Source organism: Xiphophorus couchianus, chromosome 4, assembly GCF_001444195.1.
Source record: "Xiphophorus couchianus chromosome 4, X_couchianus-1.0, whole genome shotgun sequence".
NCBI classification, from domain to species: Eukaryota; Metazoa; Chordata; class Actinopteri; order Cyprinodontiformes; family Poeciliidae; genus Xiphophorus; species Xiphophorus couchianus.
Window position 1 is genome coordinate 29,520,181 of NC_040231.1, and position 18,791 is coordinate 29,538,971.

The 18,791-nt window shown below is 38.4% G+C and overlaps 2 protein-coding genes across 5 annotated transcripts in view; one reads left to right on the top strand and one right to left on the bottom strand.

Annotated features, from left to right (window-relative positions):
* The window catches only part of cep89 (centrosomal protein 89), a 41,649-nt gene that overhangs the window by 6,925 nt on the left and 15,933 nt on the right, over nucleotides 1-18,791 (bottom strand). For all 4 annotated transcript variants that reach the window (XM_028015865.1, XM_028015866.1, XM_028015864.1 and 1 more), the window contains one exon: nucleotides 3,202-3,350. In XM_028015865.1, coding sequence (XP_027871666.1) covers nucleotides 3,202-3,350 — 149 coding nt within the window. The remainder of the gene's footprint in view (nucleotides 1-3,201; nucleotides 3,351-18,791) is intronic.
* On the top strand, nucleotides 3,350-18,542 carry LOC114143637 (E3 ubiquitin-protein ligase RNF182). The gene is made up of 2 exons (XM_028015869.1): nucleotides 3,350-3,489; nucleotides 15,707-18,542. The coding sequence occupies exons 1-2, from the start codon at nucleotides 3,426-3,428 to the stop codon at nucleotides 16,450-16,452; spliced, it is 810 nt and encodes a 269-aa protein (XP_027871670.1). The 5' UTR covers nucleotides 3,350-3,425; the 3' UTR covers nucleotides 16,453-18,542.

An 18,791-nucleotide genomic window follows, 5' to 3' on the forward strand; every position in this document is an offset into this window, starting at 1 on the left:
ATGTATATTAACAAATTTCAATAATAGTCATTAGTCTGGAGGGTTAATAAGGTATGCGAGAGCCATTGACTTTATTTTATCTTGATATGTAAAACTGAGGAGAAACTGGATGGACTGGATGGGAAGCAACTTGACGTGGAAAGAAAGAAACATCTGTCTCTAACGTACATCTTGGTTTATTGCATCACAAGACATCTTTAGAGATGTCTTAAGCCTCTCATACAAAAAGATATCTCAATTCATATTATTTATTCCCCTATTAGTCTGATTTCTCTGAAAGGGTCGACTATTCAGCCATGTGTCTCAGAAATAAACCATGCAGATCACATGGGTGATCAGGGCAATCTTACAAATCGATTACCAAACTGACTGGCAGCCAGTGATAAGAGAGGCTGAATCACAGCTGATAGTATCTCGTCCTGTGTATTTACTAAAACACAGCTGCCTTTTCCACCCGATGAATAGCGCCGATAGTAGCACTTTACTACATAAATTACAAAGCAAGCGAGGCTGAATTAAAAGAACGAACGACCTTCCTGAGATCGGGTAAAGCCGTCCTGGTTAGAGATGTGTCTGATAATGTGTGTGATTCGTCATTAAGATGCCCTCCAGGCAGAGCAGGGCCGACTCTTCAGACAATTTGATTAGCTTGCTTTCATTTGATAGCAGCGGGCATCAGGCCCGGAGACGGATCTAAAAACAGACCGACCCACGGTGGGAGAAACAGAGAGGGGAATTGTTGAGAGTTTGTTTTTGTTTTTTTTTCTGGAGCAATCTGATTATTAGAAGGGTGCTATATTTATATAAAACATACTGACAGTGCAAGTTTATTAACAGGCTGCACAAACTGTGCAGCATAAACAATCTCTTTTTCAAACCCTTCCATTCAACACGGTAGTATTTAAGATTTATTTGAAAAAAACAAACAAATCTGTTCTCTATTTAAGGCTGAAAAATAGCTAGATTAAAGCCAAAGCTTGCCACAAAAAAACATTGCTGCTCCTTTTATTGGCCACATGTCACTCCAAAGTGCTGAGAAAGTTATATCTGGAGAAAAGACAATATATATTCAGATGAAGCCAAATTCCCATCAGTGAATACGGTGGGTATATTAAGATTTGATCCTCATTTGCTGCATCTGCGCTAGCATGTCTTACCACATCCATCTATCCAGCCATCAGGGCTGTGTGATTAATTCAGTTTATCCTTCAGAGTCAATATCAAAACACAAAAACAAAGCAAAGCTGAAAAATGATTCTTTGTGTTATTACTTTTGACATTTCACATTTTGTGATGTCTCTTGACTGGTACAGATTTAAAAAAATAATAATAATAATAATATGAAAGATTTGCTTTGCGGTCATGTCTGCCCCCCTGAGCAACAACTGGAGTTTAGACTGTGATTTGATATGTAAAGTGACATTTATTGTATACATTTTGTCTAATCTAATTTTATTGAAATCTATAAAAATCTTACAGTAGCTGCACTAAAATGTGAGCACATATGTTTAATGTTTTATTTATAATAAGTCAAGGCAATTAATCATTTTCTTACTTTATTCTTTTTAATTTATTTCTAGTTCATTTATTTTGTAAGTTAGGTTGATTTCTGCTTCAGTATATTTTACATTTTAATTTCAATGTAGCACATTGCTTTTCTATTGAGGAACTGTTGAAGAACACTATGTCCCAGATTTTATTTTACCTTTATGTTTTATAAAACATCCTACATTAAAGAAAATAAATAGAAAGATAACAGGAGACTGTTATGTTGAAAGTAGTTCAAGGTTCTTCAAGTTGCACCGAGATGCCCTGTCTTTTCAAACTTATAGAACAATTATTTTAAATGGCATTGTTATCGATATTGACCAAAATAAATCTGATTGGTTTTTTTTGGGTTTTTTTATGAATCCATCCATATATGGTTGTGGATACGCCCGAGAATCTCTCCTGGACTTCCCACTGCGCTTCCCTCAGCAGACTGAAGCATGTCACAACTTATGGGGTGCTAATGTCCCTGGTGGCGTCCCATAATAACGCCGCAGCATCTTCACTGCTTTTTATCATGATGATGTTGAGAAACTTCCTGACACGCTGCATCGCATTTCGGTGTGGCAACCTGCAGTGAACCTGAAAGCAGGATTCAACATGTGACGGGGACGTGTCTGGGGTTTCACTCTCCTTTCTGGAGATGATTTTTGAAAGACATTTGCAAGAAATAGAAAAAAAAAAGCCGTCAGCGCGGTGAGAGTGATCCTTCCTCCTCTTCCTGTGGATCGTTTTATCTCCAACGTCTCTCCATTGAATTGCATATAATCATTATGTTGCTGCTGCTGCTTTTTATATCTTAAAATAAAATGACATATAGTTCCTCCCTAGAAAGGATTTCCTTTTCACTTCCTAGAATGTAACCCCAAAATGTTTAGCACACTGACAAAAAAACACTATTTTTAATTTTTTTGTCCATGAAGTCTTGTCTAGTTTCTAGTGTAAATATTTTAGTACACTTGAAATGAGACAAAAGAAACGTAGAAATTCAGCAAGAAAAATATGCTTGTTTTAAGTAAACAATACTGCAGTTTTTTTTTCACTTAAAACAGAAAAAGATTTTTGACATGTGAAAAAGTCTGTCAGTGGAACTAGTACTTTTTAAAATTATTTTTTTATTTTAATTATTGACTGAAAAACAAGCTTATTTATCTTGCTAAACTGTCACCTACGGCAGATAAACGGTTTACCTGTAACTGTAAGTTGCTTGTTCGCATTTAGCACATTTAGCAGCGAGTGCGTGAGGTTGATTGACAGCGCTAAGACCCTCCTCCTGGCTCTGCTTGGTCATTTTTTATTGGGAGCGGTTGAACTCTTCAGACAGCCACAGCAGCTCAGGGAGCAGGTGGAGGAGATTGATCTTTTCACAGATAATGTGTCTCATAGCAAATTGTCGCAACTTTTAACACGTATGTAAAAAGCACATTCTTTACAATAGTTGCATAATGCAGCTTTAATGAGCTAAATCAGACTATTAGATTGTAAAACGTAGTCAATGTTGTTTTCTTACACCTTTTTCTTTCTACACCACAGTTGTCTTTCATCTCATCGCGTCCCCTCCGCTCATTCATACATTATCTCACTATCCTCCCCCGTCCTCCTCTCTCCCTCTCTGTCTCTCTCTCCTCTCCTCTCCTTACCCCCCCCTCCTACCGTTTGGACTGCAGCAGTTTTTCCTCAGCCTCCTGTCTTTCTCTCAGCAGCTTCTGCAGGTGAAGGATCTCCCTCTTGTAAGAAGCCGTCCTCCCCTCCGCAGCCTCCTCCAACGCTGCCAGCCTGGTTGACGCCTGCCTCCGGTATACCTGCGCACAAACACACACGCACACATGCAAAAGGGAATGATATGAGGAGCGTTGCTATGAAGAAGGTGGACTTAAATGAAGGACAGCGCAGCAGAGACAAGTGGAGCGGAGGAGGGGGTGTCACACACACTGGGACAAGGTGAGGAGTAACAGCAACACACACGCACGCACGCACAAACTGCAATCTGTAGATTCCCCCTCCACCCCCCGTGTGACACGTTGTTGTTGTGAGAAACGTCGGGACTTTTCCTGCACGTTCTTTTTGTCTGAAGTGTGTGTGCACACCTGGATGTGTGTGTTAGGCTGTATTTAGGAAGCATTTAGCTGGTAGGTTCAGATTAAAGGCGGGTGTGTTTGCAGATTAGAAGCTGTTTTGCTGCTGACAGTTCCGAACTGTTGATGGTAGTGCAGCACACACTCATACAAGTGGAATAAGAAGCTCCACTAATGGAAAACACTGACAGAAGGGCAAATAGGTGAGATCTCAGAGGAATAAAAAAAAAAAGGACAAGAGCTGAAAAAGATTTTATATTTTTTTGTGTGTGTGTGCGTGTGTGTCACCCCATCTGCTAGTTAAAGCATAAAATAAACACTTCCTCCACGTCTGCACATAATGTCTGGATTCTAGACATTTCCAATGGTGATTGTGACACTTTTGCACAAAAGCAGCAACATGAAGAGCTTTTTTTTTAATGAATATGAATTTGATGCAAATTTGCCAATTAACGTTGATTGTGCTTCCAAAACGGCATAATCGCTTTATCCTGTTAAGCCAGAGCCAGTAAAGAAAGATGAGAGAAGCGCTCTGATGTAATAATTCGAGCATTCGCCACGAGCAAATTTCACCCCTGACTGCTCCTGTCTGTAGTTTGCACAAAGACCGAGAAAAGACGGGGGAGCAAAGTAAACAAGTTGAACTTATTATATTAAACTTACATTGTTTTTATCTCGAGTGCGGAAAAAGAAAGAAAGAAAGAAAGAGAAACTTGTGGCTGCTCCTTTAATTTCAGTGCTGCACTCTTTCTGTTCAGGCTTCTTCAAAGTGGTGACAGTAAACCATAAACTGCTGAGGTTCATTACAAGCTGCCCCCTTTGAGAAATCGGAGTGGATACTTTGCTTTGTTTTTCCCATTTGGACAGTATACCTGATTTATAAAGCTATTGTGAGTCTTTTGTGGCTTCATACCACAAAAATACTCTCTTTTAAGCGTGCATTTAAATCATCTTGAAATATACAGTATATACACGCTCCTTTTTTCACATTTCACTACACTACAACCACAAACTTTCAGTTTTACTTAGGTTTGTTTTTTTTGTCACTGACTAAAATAAATCATGTCGAATTTGAAATAAAAGAAAACAATACATAGTCCAAATAAGATTAGAGTAAGAATATCTGAAAAGTGTGGTGTGCATTTGTGTTCACCCTGTCTGAAAGAATAATTTGCTGAAACCCCTTTTCGCTGCAATCTGAGATTTATAAGTCTGAACTTTTTCCAATTCTTCTTTGCAAATTAGCTCAAGTTACATAGAAAAAATATCTGAGTGGTAATTTTTAGGTCTGAACTTTGACTGGGCCATTCTAACCTGTGAACTCTGGCTGCATGTTTATGAGCTGTGTCTGTTTTCTCCCATGATTCAGCTACAGTATATTTAGCTCCACCAATCTTCAAATCAGCTCTGACCGACTTCCTATGTTCCCTAGTAAAGAATGCAGGCCCACAGCATGATGCTTCTGTTTCCATGATTCAAAGGATGATGTTTAGTGTTAGCTCTCTATCCCACATAGTATTTTACAAGCAGACAAAACTGCTTCATTGGTGCACACCTAGTTGTTCACTCCAAAGTGACTTCTTCTTGCTTTATTTCTCCAGTAGCTTATTCCCATTTCCAGATGATGGGTGGCTCTGAGCTCTTGAAGAGGCTTACAACCTGGATATTGTTCTATAACCTAAGCCCGTTTTAAACTTCTCCATAACTTTATTCCTGACCTGCTGTCTCGACTCCTCCATTTGAACTTTGTCGCCCGTTTCACTGAAACAGACGACAATCATAATCATAACCTGCCAGTCTGTTTAAAATCTACATCAATTTGGATTTGACTGACCGGAAGTTGTTCTGTTAATTCAGTGGGATTCTCTGGCCTGCATTTATACCTACAATAAACTACACACAGGTGAACTCTATAGCTAGTGTAGCAGCACTGAGAAAGACGCAAAAACAGACTTTAAAGACACTCATTCATGTTCGTCTTCCTAATATCACTGTACACCGTGAATAGCTGTCTGGACTGCTATAGACATTAGCTAGTTATTTAAATACCAGAGTCTTATTTCTTGACACTAGTTGTTTAAAGCATCATAAAGGGTTTTATAAGATAAAGAGGTGACATGGGCCACTGACATTGTTAAAAATTCAGTGGAAATACGCTACGACATGATGTTTGAAACCTTTGTCAAATGTAAACGTGTGTACTCTCTTTGAGTCAACCTTTGCATTTTTCTTCTCCTGAGAATATCTTGATAGATTTACTAGTAACATGAGTTCTGAAGACAATGTGTTGCTAAGAATTTTATTTAGATGTATCAGCATAAGGAGGCAAAACTCCAAATGTACACAACACTTTTCAGATTTTTACAATGTTGGTCAACCCTGATAGAATACACTTACGTTTGTGTTTGTAATGTGACAGGGACGTAGAGGCTTATGGATATTTTTGAAAGGTTCTAGAAAAATCTAACAGAACTAAGCTTTTTTTTAAATTTTTTATACATATTATAATTGACTGAAAACATCAAAATTTTTCTCTGTTTTGTGATAAACTGAAATGTAAACATTCTTTGTTTAGGAATTGGTAATTAGTATGCGTATCGCTGTAAGCGCTGGTGCATTATTGTTGGCCATGAAACATTTTTGACAAACTGTTAATAGATTTTTTTTTCCATATCAAAAATGAGTAGAAATAAAAACAACCAATATAAACACATAGCTTTCATAACTGCATAGAGAATATGGTTTTCTTTTATAATCCTTTCTGTGTTCAAATGAAGAAAAACAAATATATATGTATATATCCCAACGCTGTCCATTTATTTCTCTACAAGTTCTTCAGCTAGGAAGCATCTCATTAAACCCCAAAACGTGTCACCTCACCCAGCCGGAAATGTTGTGACAAACTGACAGAAACCAGATTATTCCATTTTCCGTCCTGTCACAAAATGTCTCCTTCCGTGCGAGTCGCAAATCTTGGTGCATCACTGGCTGGCGGGTTTTAATTCTGTTCAGAAGTTTCGCTGACATTTGCATCTTTTAACTCCATTTTGTCGCAACGTTTATCCTTCTGTTAGCAAGCCAGCGTGCAATAGTTTCAAGCAATCAGTTTCAAGCTGTGATTTTCAGTCAGCCTACTCCAGGTTAGCTTTGCCACACAAATCGCCGTGATTTGACTAAGACGAGATTGTGTAAATTCAGGACAAACGCTCTGGTGAGTGAAGCAGACATGCAAAGAGCAAATAAGGAAAATGAAACATTATTGAGCAAAGATGAGCAGAGGTGGATCTGAAATGAGACGTAATGAAAGCAAAAAGAACGAATAACTAGGAACGAATTAAACCATGAACTATTAAATATCCCTCTGCAAGGCAGTTATTCCCTGTTAATTCCCTCCTGTGCCGAGCGATGAATGCAAATGGTGCTGTCTGGGTCCAGAGCTTCCAGCCAGAGAATCCAAATGTCTCGGGGCGCACCGGGAGGCGTGAGGGCACCAGCATCTGGCCAGCTGACGCGGTGACATTTAGCCTGCTCTGTAAGCCGCCAAACATCCAGCCGTCCCTGCCAGATTTAGCCCAAGGGGGCGCTCGCCTTCGCAACAAGGCAACCAGAATACTAATTACTGATGCAATAGTTGATTCTCACAACAATTTTATCCACTGAAATTCTGATGATGCAAAGGAGCGTGGAGTTTTCATATCTTTTATTAGACCCTTGGAGCATCCTACAATGTGTTAGCATTACACATAATCGAAGGACAGAAATGAGATCCATCTGTATTTATTTACTGTGTTTGATCACCTTTACCATTAACAATGTGCATGCTTGGACAATGTGCCATTTTTTATCACTTGTACAAATCAATCATGATCAAAATAATTGGACTTTTTTGACTGTAGTTATTGAACATGAAATTAGAATTAGAAATGATTGGGGGGGGGTTTGTCACTGTACACGTATACAATGAGATTAAAACCCAAATCCAACAAATAGTGAAAACAATGCATGAAATATACCTCATATAAACATGAATTGGTGATTTTTACAATCATATATATATTTAGGTAGATATGTATACATATACCATAATATAATTAGTGCATGTGAGAGATTACGGTATTAATTGCTTTCAGAAATAAGCTGTTTTGAGTTTTTTTGAGTGAATGCAAAAATATTCACCCCCTTAAAGTCGGTGAATATCAAACCTATCCACACTCCACATATGCATCCACTGAACACCAACTCTAAGGGTGTGAATATTTATGCAATCACTTATTTTATGTTCAATACCTGTATTTGTCATTCAGTTGTAGAAATCAGTTTTTTATTTTGACATTAATGGTTTTTTAATGTCAAAAACCTACACTACAACAAAAAAACGGTATTAGTATATTTTATAGGCACTGTAGTGTAGACTGAATAAAAAATGTTTAAAAACAGAGTTTGAGAGTCATAAAAACTTTATGATATTCCGTAAATTTCTGGCCTCAAACTTCTAGAGGTCTTACTTCATTTTTGTCTAAATGAATACATTTAGGGGAGCTTTCTGCAGAGGCAAACTTTAAAAGAATAGAACTACCGCTGTTCATAACAAATAACTAAACCATAGCTGACTCTTAACATTTTAAAGAACTAATATCTTCCACATGATCATAATAAACCTGGTTGGAAGCTGATCAGTGAGGCTGATAGCAGTCAGATGTCTGTGCAGCGGCAGACATAATGCAGAACGCTGGGAATGAGATTCGATATCGGCCTTGACTTTGCCTCTGAAAAATCCCATCTAGAAGTGAATCACTTGTTTTACCAGAAAATATTGGAATCGAGTCTCTTGTTTTGAAAGAAAAACCTTCATATGCTGTGCTTTTAGTCTGACCAACAATTATCAGATTAAGGGTCATGTTAGCGTGTGCTAACATTCTGAAAAGGATTTATCTTTCTCTGAATGAGCTCCAGTGTTGCATCTGCCTCATGCTGCAGGCAGCAACTTTTACGCTCTCGCTGCAGAGCAGAGCCAAAACGCTGCATTGTAAACACTCTCCTCCCACCTGACCGGCTTGCTGTTATTTTAATTAACACCTCACAATCTCAGTAACAACATCATGTCCCTTGATCCGTTCCATCAATTCACAAAATCAAATGCTACTTAAAGCCCCCGAGGCAATAACTCTATTCAACAAGCTATAAAGCGTCCGTCCGCGCATGTATAAACAGATTAACCTTTTCGGCTCTAATTAGGCGACTGCAACATCCGTCTCAGTGCATCAAACAGAGGAGAGACTGGTTCACTGCGTGGAGGAAGAAGAAGCTGGTGGGAAACGCAGGACTTCAACAGGCTGCATTGGTTTGTAAAGTGTTGGAAAGCAGACAGAGTGACAGAGCAAATGGATTCCTTTGTTAAAAATTGGATTTTAATGGGGCTTTTTAGGGTCTGAACATGAAAATAAGGCAGATATATATATATGTAAAAAACTATTATTTAAAATCTGACAAATAAAACAAACTATAGGAGATATAAAAGAAAAAAAACCTATTAATCAGTTTTTGCCATTTTGTTCTGTGAGACAGCAGGATGTGTCGATGCAGACATCAGTCAACGTGTGAGTCAACATCAGTTTTTAGGTCTTACCACGGATTCTCAATTTGATTAGGGTCTTTACTTTGAGTAGGCCATTCTACCATATGAATAGTGTTTGATCTAAATGATTTTATATCAGCACTGGTTGAATGTTTAGAGTTGTTGTCCTGCTGGAAGTCAAGTCTTTAGTCGTCTCCAACAGGTTTTCCTCTAAGATTGCCCCCGTATTTAGCTCCACCCATCTTCCCATAAACTCTGACCCCTGTTTCTGCTGAGCAGGAATGCAGCATAATGCTGCCACCACTCTGGTTCATCACACAGATGCTTTAAGCAGGGTTGCGTGCATTGTTACTTGCTCTAAAAAGTTCAATCACAGTCTCCTACATGCTTCCTGGCAAACTATAAACATGATCTTACAGCTTTCTCCCAACAATGGTTCTTGCTGCTCTCACATAAAGTCCAGATTTTTTTTTTTGTCTTGATATTCACAATGCCGCTTGTTGGACTGGATGTTGTTTTTTGTGTTCAAAGGATCATTTCTTGCTCTGTGTCCCACTTCCCCGCACAGAATTGGGAATAAAAAGAGAATTTGTTTACTAAGCTCTGTTTCCATGGAACATGTTGCAAAAAGATAGAAAATTAGCTGAACTTATTTCATTGAGCATTTTTAAGTCATTAGAGAGAAATTCTTCAAATTGTGACAGTTTTTAAACATTATTTGTATGGCATATTAATTGTCTATCTACTTGTAATTGTTGAAAAAGAAATTTTTTAATCTCAGTGGGACTTTCCTGGTTAAATAAAGGTAAAATAAAATAGAGGTATCAGAGTAAAGCACGCAGCTTTTTTTTAAAAATAGAAAAACAGCTAAATTGTTAGGATATCCAAGAAAACCTCTGCAAGATTCCCTTCATTTTCTGCAACCTAACCCAACAAAAGACCTATTTTGAATGTGAGCATTTTGCTCACATTCAGTATTTTTTAAAACTATGTTGTCATGCTCAGAACGCTTCAGAATCATACATTTAATTTGTCACATGTCTATCACTTAAAATACCCCTGAAATACAACAAGGTTTGTGGTATGAACATGACAAAGCTGTTGAAAGAGTTCAAGCGGTATAAATAGTTTTGTAACGCGCTGTGCGGCCAGTAGAAAGCCTCTCTGCCTCTCTGAGAGTCACAACCACCCGCATCAGGTCACCACTCAGGTCAACCTACACACACTAATTAACCGACAGCATGTTGACGTACTGCGGGTGAAACGCAATTAGACCAAACACACATAGTCCTGCTGAGATGATGCTTTTTAAAATATGATGTGGAACATGGAGAAAACATATTACCAAGTTTTAGGATTTGATGTTATTGCACGTAAAATGATAATCTGTACTTTGCTGAAGGAAAACTATTTTACTTGGCATGAAAGCATGATCCCTCTCCTGCTGCAGAACAGAGTCATTTGTGATCAGTGAGCAGCCAGTTCAACCAATAAGTCGTTTCGCCTGTGAGCTGCATTTTGATGAGGACATAAAAGAGTTTGAAACTTTGATGTGGCTGCTTTTTATTCTAGATTTTGTATGAATTAATCACTAAATCTTCACCAGTATATAGCTTGGTTGCGGCTGTGTTTACACAAGCGAATAAAGATGTAAATCATACGGCTTTTAAATAGCTGCAGAGGAAATAAAACAGTTTCTAAAACTGTAGAAAGATCAGCTTCTGCAGAATGCAAAGCTTTTTAAAAAGGCATTTTCCCCTTGACAACTCTGTCCTTATGTTGAGATCAGAGATCATCCGGCAGCTGCAGCAGGTCATGTTCTGGTTGTTTTGTTTTTTGTTTTTCCTTCTCTCTGCCTTACGCTATCCAGTCCCACTTGCATCAGCTGGCAGGAAGCCACGTACCCAGTTATAGGTCACATGCATTGCTGCTTAGGCTGCTCATGAAATATTCATTGATAGGCATAATCCTGACACGCCGAAAAACTAAAAATACCTGATTTGTCATGACTGGAGTTGGAAGGAGAGGAGGTGCAGAAATATTGAGAGAGTGAATGCTGGCCTAATCAAAGAAAGAAACACAAAACAATAATCAAATCCCTAAAATAATTCAAACAAACAAGGTCCTGACACCTTCGGCCTAACAGCACACACATTCACTTGTGTTTCCATAAAACATGGAATGCTAAAACTGCAAGTAAAAAACAAACATTCAGTGTCTAGAAGTCAACAGTGACTGAGTTAGGTGGGACATTGACACTGTGTAATAATTTGTTACAATGTTTTATTTTCCTGCACTTTAAAGCTGCTGAGTTTTATACGTGTTATTGATTTTAATAACGTTGATGTCAGGTTGGGCTCTCTATTAGTTTGAATATTCGGACAACAGCGATATCAGCGTCTTCTGATCAATTCTGAGGTGATTCACAAAGAGGACATTCTGACAGCAAAGGTCAACACTTTCCAGAACGATCTGCACAGATAAGAGGCAGATAGAAGATGTGTCTGTGTGTGTGTCTTGGGGTTTGGTGGATGAAAGGCTGACAAGTAAGACAAAGGCAATTGGAAGCGTTTCATCTTGGAAAAATATCCCAGGGCAGACATACATACTCCAAAAAAATTGCAACATTTTTGTAATTTGTCACATTTTAGTGCATGTTTTGCTTTTCTAACTTTACAGTCTGATCCCAAGTGATAACACAGAGCTTAATTTAGTATTTTAGCTCATGTAGTTCTTGTATGCTAATGTAAAAGCTAATGCTAATAATTAAATCCCTAAATTAGTCCAGATGCCTGAGAAATGATGTCATCTGAATGAAACTCTGAACCGTGTTTTTTTTTTTTTTTTTTTTCTGTTCAACATTTGCCTTGATATAAGGAGCCCTGAGTTGTTACTGTCTGTTCTTAACCAAAAAACACCCCGATACCAGATTAAACCTGGGGATGCAAACATCATTGGCTTTACAAAACATGAAATGGAAAAATGGCTCTGATTTTACCCATACTCTTCTTAGATACAAAACTATATAAACAGAGTTAGTGTAAAATACAGTTCCTGAGATTAATGCGGAGGATATAATGTAGGAGGATGACTTTTTTTAATGAGCTATCATGTGAACACACGTGACTTTTAATTGCAAAATTGTGCTTTTTCCACATTAGCAGAATATACACAACATTTTGTGCACATTTGTAATGGAAACGCAGCTGCTTAGTGCCGTGAAAGAAATCTCCTTCAGCGCTATTAGCAGTATCCATATTTTTCACTGCCAGAGGCTGAAAGCCCTTGTGGATCTGAGTGTCACAATAATTAGATCCCTAAATTAGTCCAGACGCATGAGAAATGATGTCATCTGAATGAAGCTCTGAACCGTGTTTTTTTTTTGTTTGTTTTTTTTCTGTTCAATATTTGCCTTGATATAAGGAGCCCTGAGTTTTGTCCTTGGGACGGCTCAAGCAGGTTCTTCTTTCTGACATCTTTCTGGGGGCTTTTTAACACAACAGACCTGTTGCTGAAATATTTAACAGTCAGCAAGTCAAAGAGGAGCCTGTTGGGCATTTGCCAGCCTTCACCTATTCAATGTATATTTTATTATCATAAATGAATGGATGACAGCCTTTCCTTTACATTGCTTCTCCGTGATTGGAAGAGGACTGGTTAATGCATCAACATAGGTGTTAGAAAATAGCCGATATGCAGTACCAAACACTTTCAAAAAGATAAATCAAAGCCATTTTCAGCAGTTCCGGCAAACCCTGTTAACCTTTACTAATTCATTTTTAATTAGCCACAGAGACTGTACTTCCCTTGCTGATTGCCACTGTCTGAGAATACATTACAGAAAGCACATAAGTACTGCACCATCCTTTAGGAAATGAATAATAGAAGAAGACCTGATTGTACTAAACATATAAGATGTGCGTGCCAACACTTTGGAGATACTAATAATACATTCCTCAAATTGTAGAAATATACATTTCTTGAAAACATTGTGGTTGCAAGGCAAACTGAAGTCTGGGAGCTGTGACCGGTGCTTGAATTGAAATGATGTTATGCTGCCGTGAAAACAAGCTCAGGAGACCAAGTACAAACACAGTCTGACTGGCAATCTGGGCAGTGAGTCAATGGCTGTCAAACCGAATGGCAGGATGCAAAGACCCTAAGTTGACCGGCACGTCGCTGAGTTTGTTATTGTAACAGATTTACGCTCGTAATTTATTGCATGTACAGCTTCAGAATGGGTTACACACATGCTTTTTGGGTTAACTTAATCAAGAAAGAGACAACAAAGGGATAAATACAGATATGAGAGTTAATTTAGTTTAAAACATGCAAAGACCAACAGGGCTGAAACGACTAATCGGGTTAATCGTAATGAATTGATTATTGAAATGATCGTCAACTAATTTAGTAATTGATTGATCAATAACTGGAGCATACTTACTCAAAAATGCCACTAGATAAAAGAACATTACACACAGAGCAGTATAGTTCCCTAAAAAAAGTCTCATATTAAGCACATTTTGCTATCCAATTATGAGCCAGTTAATCCAAATCAAGCGCACACTAACAGAATGCTATGTTCTGCATTTAACTTAACTTAACATCTTTTAATGCATCTCTAATATTGGGTAAATAAGGTTTAAGTGCCTAAATGCCAAACGCAGGACATGCACATTTTTTATTTGCTTAATCGTCACAATAATCAAAAGATTAATAGTTAACTAAAAGAAACTCTATACACACATATATACACATACAATGGACAAAAATATTCATAATACATCAATAAATCAGGGCAATAATCAGATACTACTGGAAATGACGGGCACTGATCGTGACGTTCTGCTAGGAAATGTGTGTATTGGGGGGAGGAGGGCGGTGTGTTACTTTTGTCTGAAGCAGGATTATAAACAAAACACGTCCCCGACAGCTGCGGCCTCCCCAGGCCACTTAGTTTGCACACAGAAACTACAAGTCAGTGTTGCATTCAGCTGTCTGTGAGCACATCGAAGGCCGAGTATAAACTAGCCCTGACCCTCATGATTGGTCTTTGACCAATGCTGCAGCAATAAAAGTGTGAAAACTGTCAGAAAAACAAAAATTTTGTCATTTTGGTCCTTCATTTTGCAGTACGCCTTGTCTTAAGATACGGGAATATAAAAATAATGTCATGAATCACTCGAAGAACCTTAAATTTATTTTTTATTATTATTTTTAAAAGATCAGACAAAGAAGGCTTTGTTAGTCCAAAGGATAAAAGTTTGAGATTAATGGATAAAAGAATCTGAGTGCTAGTAGGAGGTGAAACTTGAACTGTTTTCTTACCTACTCGAAGGACAGAACTGAAGTAACAGGTTTTGTGTCCAAACTGAAAGCTTTTCAAATCAAATGGAAAATGAATTTCATTTGAGATCACTTTCAATTATTCTGGAAAGTCATTATCAGCAGGTGCAAAACTGAATGAGTAGCTTTTCATCTCATTTTTATCAAAACACAGTGAAGTCTTCCAGGAGCTCAAAGATTAAACAACATGTACGTTTTATTATCATGCTTGTCACCATATCTTATCTACCGCAATGTTGTTAATAATAAACTAACAATATTGGTAGCAGTCTTTTACTTTCAGGTTCTCACACTGGAAGGAGGCCAATAAATGCACAAGGCATCCCTACAGATTAAACTCTGAAACCTTATCTTCTGTATATCGGCATATTGAAACGCCACAATAACAGTCTGACAGCCCAGACCTTAATTGTCGGACAAAAGGTTGAATCTTGTTCCTTAGAAAGAACCACGTTACACAAAACTCGATAAGTGGATCTTGAAGGAAGCGGTTTCCAAGAAAAACTGCACATCTTGAACCACTAAAAACAAGTAACATTTTGTTACTACGGAATCACGATTTACCTCTTTTTTAATGATAACGTCACCAGTTGTCCTTCAAAAAGCTACTACCAGTTGGCTTCTAATTGTATCCAATATTCAATTTAGCAAAGAAGGATAAATCCAAAGTAAAGCAGCTATTTGGTTGAATATTGACTATGAATCAATAGTTTATATTCAAATAAACTACATGAAGGCAAAATTTGATGCAAAAGAAACTGCAGAACAAGTCGAAATAAAGCAAAGACCTCTACGACCTAACAACTGCTACAACTCTGTAGTCCAGACAAGAACTGAGAGAAAATGTTAAAGAAGAAGAAGAAACTTCTGTCACCTTTCCCCACAGATCAATATCACCGCTGGGTTTTGCTTTGCCACTAAGGGCACAGGGATGACACCCTGATCTAATTCCCAGGCCATAAATCATTCATCACCAGCAGGTACACACAGTCAGAGCAGTCTGAGAAGAAGGCAAAGCCCTGACCTTTTCACGCTGGGAACTAAAACATCCTCTTGCTTCTGTCTGTTCCCCTACGTCTCCCTGACTCCACCGTTCAGCTAAACATAACCATTTCTAAATCTAACACTTTCTTTTCAATCTGTTCCCATATGTGTCCCACAGAACATGACTTGAAGATGAGCAGTCCTCCGGCTACTTCAGAAGAGACAGACTGTCCTCCCCCAGAGGAATTAGAGTGTAAAATCTGCTACCAGCGCTACAATGCCAACAACAGGAAGCCTAAGATCCTGGACTGCCTACATCGGGTGTGCTCCCGATGCCTCGTTAAGATTCTGGACGTCACCGACGGAGTGGGCTGCATCCCTTGCCCCTTCTGCCGACACCAAACTGAAATCACTGAGTACCAGGTCTCTGCCCTGCCTGATGACGTCAACATCATGTCCCACCTGACAATGCGAGAAAAGTCCTGCAGTTTGGACAAGAAGAGGGAGGTGGTCTTGACGCCAAAGAGTTTGTCCTCCACCAGCCCGTCCCATGACTCCTCAAACTGCCTGGTCATCACCATCATGGAGGTTCAGAGGGACTTGCAGCACTCTCCAAGCCACAACGGCAGCTCGGATATCTACGCCGACCAGAGCCTGGACTCTGTGTCAATTGGTTCCAATGGACCCACTGATCATGATGCGCTTTCAAAGTTCTGCAATCACGTCCCACGTATCCTGGTGTGGCTACTTGGTTTCTTATACTTTGGTTCGCTGCCCTTAGGAATTTATTTGTTAGTGATCCAGAGAGTGACTCTAGGAATCGTATGTGTTAGCTTAGTGCCATCGAGTCTGACAGTTTGCCTAGTGTATGGGTTCTGTCAGTGCCTGTGTCAGGGCATGTGTGACTGCTCTGCCCGGGGCTGAGAGTATGGAAACCAGTGGACCGAAGGATAAGGATAAAATAAGCTCCAGAAGTAAGAAAGCTAGGGTGATATCATCCTCTTCACAGGGGTTAATAGCACTCCTAGCAGGCAGCTGTCCTCTTGCATATAAAGGACCACGCAGAAAGAAACAGAAACCTATCTTTAGTGATGTGCTCTGCTTTCTTCACGCCTACTGCTTCGATATCAGTTTGGTCAAGAGGAACAGAATCACTGACAAGCTCAGCCTGCAACAGGAGCCTGCAGTATAACTACAGTCCTGTGATGTATGTCTCTGTGTATGTGCCTGAGTTGTTCAGTGTTGTGAATATGAGCTGGTCTTACAGACTTTTAGAGCAGGCACTCGATATTTCACGCAAGCAGATTTCGGAGGAAATTGCATAACCATACATTGCGAAAGTATTGATACTAACTGAGTTTGTCTCATTTAGAAGTTTGTTGAAGCTTCAACAAACTTCAGTGTTTCACCTTTTAGAAGAATGAGAACACTTAACTTACAGTCAGAATTGCAACTCAGAATCAATTTAAGCATGTTAAAATGATTGACTCACAGACACACTATGTCTAATCTGACTTAGCTTGAGCTATTTTGCAAAGTAGAGTATGCAAAACAAATTAAGTGTCCTGATGTGGAAAGCACTTGCAGCTTTAATTCCAGCAACAAGCATTGCCAGAGGGGGTGAATAGAAAATGTTTTGAAAAAGAGTTTGATAAGCATGTATTTTTTCCTTCCACTGCACAAACATGGTCAACTTGGTGTTGGTCTATATAACATGAAATGCAAGTGAAGTACATTGCAGTTTGTTTTTGTAACTTGGCAAAATGTGGAAAAACTTTAAGAAGTATGAGTGCTTTTACGAGACAAACATTGAAATTAGAGAAAAAGGGGAAAAAGGGGAGTTACATATGCGGCACAATCAAAAAAGTTTCATTTTCCAAAATGTACTTGTATAAATGATAGGTACATATGGTTCTGCTATAACTGCTTCAACAATGGTATTGGTCAATGTTAGTCATTTTGTTTAACTGAAGCAGAGACTCAATATCATGGTGGTCATCTCACAAAGATTAAAGAAAACATCTGTAATATCAGTAAATATCGCTGATTGCCATAACAGGAATTTTAATATCGGATATTGATATTGGCCCAAATTTTCATATCAGTACATTTCTAATTCTAAGATTTGCATACAGTTATGATAAGACTACATAAGCTACAGGTTTGTTTAATGTAACTCATATACTTTCCAATCAGTTCTGTCTGGAGTTAAAATTTGTATGTTTATTATTGAATGATTATCCAAAAGGTGTTTTTTTTTAATAACCCAATGTATTTTTTTTTTGTTGCTGTGTCAAATTTGTATTCAAGACATTGTGAACTGATGCAGAAAAGACGGATATTTCCAGCAGCACTTCAGAGAAAGCTAAAAACTGTTTAACTTTCTAATAATAATTCTGATATCTGAGCTGCACTGCTGTTCACAAACAAGGTGGTTTGAATTGTACGGGTTTCATAGACGCACAAAGCGTTTGTGTGTTCAGAGCCAAGTCTGAACACGTCTGTCAAGTCAAGTCTGTGCCAAGTAATTTGACAAACTCCATCCTTCAGGCTTTCACGCAGCCAGAGTCAATTTAACTTCTTTTGTGTGTGTCGATAACTGAGCTCTTTGGAATGACTTGTTTTATGTATTTAATGATAAAATTCCAGTAATAATTTTGCAATTCGAAACTATTTGTCATCGGAGAGCAAATGCAGCCATGTAGGAGGTGTTTTCAGAAAGGCTTTCTGTCTAATAAAAATTCTGGTAATTCCTTTTTGTTTCGGTTTGACTGCCACAAATCAGCTTCAAATTTGGCCATGTTGATGTTCTCACAGTAACAACCATCTGAACTCCAAAGCCTAAAGTTTCTCTTTCTTATACGTTCTTCACCTTGTTTAATCACACCTTTCTGTCTGTGTTAATGTCCTCTCCAAAGTTTCCCTTTGTTTGTACACTGTCTGCTCAATACCACATGATTACATACAGTTGCCATAAGAAGATGAAATAAATGGAGAATTATTTTCTATATAAAGCGTGTGTCTTTGACTATAGCTACTGCTACGCACATCAGTCAGATTGAATGCAAATGAGAATTAAAATTATCGTCATGAGTGGATCAGCCACACTCCATTCGATCAGGCTTGAAGAGACACCAGCACACTCAGGTCATACTTCAAAAATCAATAAAAATTATTTTTAGGGAGCAAAACGTGAAGAAAAAGAAAAAAATAACACACCCGTTGTCTTGCACTTATAGGTATTTTACTACCAAGCCAACTAT